Here is a 1,453-nt window from a genome sequence, read left to right on the forward strand (position 1 = left end):
GTACAACAAAAATATGGTGTTTTTTTGAAAATTAAACCATGTAAACCTACTCTGATATAACCTCTATATACAATTATAAACCTGAAAATGAGCATTTAATGAGCACTGTACAATACATGAATAATATTGTCTATTAACTATTAATAAACATTTGATAAAATCATATTATTCTGGCTGTAACCTCAAAGTTAGATTTGTAGTTTTAAGAGAACCTCAATGCTGTCTACATTGCTGTGCTCTCTCTCTGGACTGTAGCCTTAGGATATAGTTTGTGGTTTTATAAGATGACTGAGTAATCATACTCTTCTCTGTGATCTGTTGTACCTACTCTGCGCCTGCCACAGCAGCTGTAATTGTGGTTGATGGTGGATTAGTTAGAATTACTGGAGTATCTGTTTACAGAAATTACTGAATAAGCCGTTGAGTGGAAAAACAATTAGTGAGTGTGTGTGCTTGTTTTGTACTTGGATGCTTTGGAAGACTGATTTTTACTTAGACTTTCACTTTACAGTTTTTATTTTTTTGTTTTGTCTGTGTTCATCCCAGGCACACTCAGCTTCCCTCAGGCTCTATGAAGATTTTGGAAACCAGAGTGTCAGACAGTGGACTTTATGTGTGTGTTGCCTTGAATATTGCTGGCAACTTAACACAATCCATTGAATTGAATGTTTTGGGTAAGTATATCATAAATACTAAAAAGATTAAATACTGATATTATCAATGGTAATGTAACAATTACTGTTTGTCTACTATGCCTAAATGTAAATGTAAATGAAAATGTTGTAGTACTATCAAAAGATTACATAATAAAACGTGCAATCAATTAGATCAAAGTTGCTGAGTGAATTTATAAAAAGTTTGATTTTTGTCTAACTGTCATGTAGTCAAAGGGGCAGGTACAGATGATGTTACTAAAGATTATTACATCTTCTGTCCTGCAGTGCCCCCGAGTATTCAGGCTGGTCCCAGGGTAATGAAGGTACAGGTGGGTCACCCTGTGGAGCTGCCTTGTGTGGTGAGAGGGGTCCCACAGCCCTCTGTCACCTGGACAAAGGATGGTAAAAGCTACCCAGTATCCCCTGATGGTAGCCTGGCATTGAGGAATGTGGGGCTGGCTGATGAAGGAACCTACACCTGCACAGCCACAAACACTGCAGGAAGAGACGAGGCCCAAGTTCGCCTCCTTGTGCAAGGTTGGTTTCAAGGTCTTGATCCCACAGACTTGCACTGTGTTCATTATACTAATGTGTGTTGAAATGTTTTGAGAGTTGTATATGTCTCTTTTTTTTTTTTTTACTTTATTGCCCAAATTGAACATTACAGGCAATTTTGGCAACGCAATACAGTACAATTAAGCTTTTTTTTTTGTTTTCTAATCAACGAAAATAAAAATAAAATTACAAAATAAATAAAAAATAAATAAAAGGGTCACCCTGTGTTGAGCTTCGTTCAA

The 1,453-nt window shown here is 36.5% G+C and overlaps 1 protein-coding gene across 2 annotated transcripts in view; it reads left to right on the top strand.

The window, feature by feature from the left end:
- Positions 1 to 1,453, top strand: part of hmcn1 (hemicentin 1) — an 83,702-nt gene that overhangs the window by 43,096 nt on the left and 39,153 nt on the right. For both annotated transcript variants that reach the window (XM_032524875.1, XM_032524874.1), the window contains exons 23-24: positions 547 to 674; positions 942 to 1,193. In XM_032524875.1, the coding sequence (XP_032380766.1) occupies positions 547 to 674; positions 942 to 1,193 (380 nt within the window). The remainder of the gene's footprint in view (positions 1 to 546; positions 675 to 941; positions 1,194 to 1,453) is intronic.

This window comes from Etheostoma spectabile, chromosome 9, assembly GCF_008692095.1.
Source record: "Etheostoma spectabile isolate EspeVRDwgs_2016 chromosome 9, UIUC_Espe_1.0, whole genome shotgun sequence".
Taxonomy (NCBI): domain Eukaryota; kingdom Metazoa; phylum Chordata; class Actinopteri; order Perciformes; family Percidae; genus Etheostoma; species Etheostoma spectabile.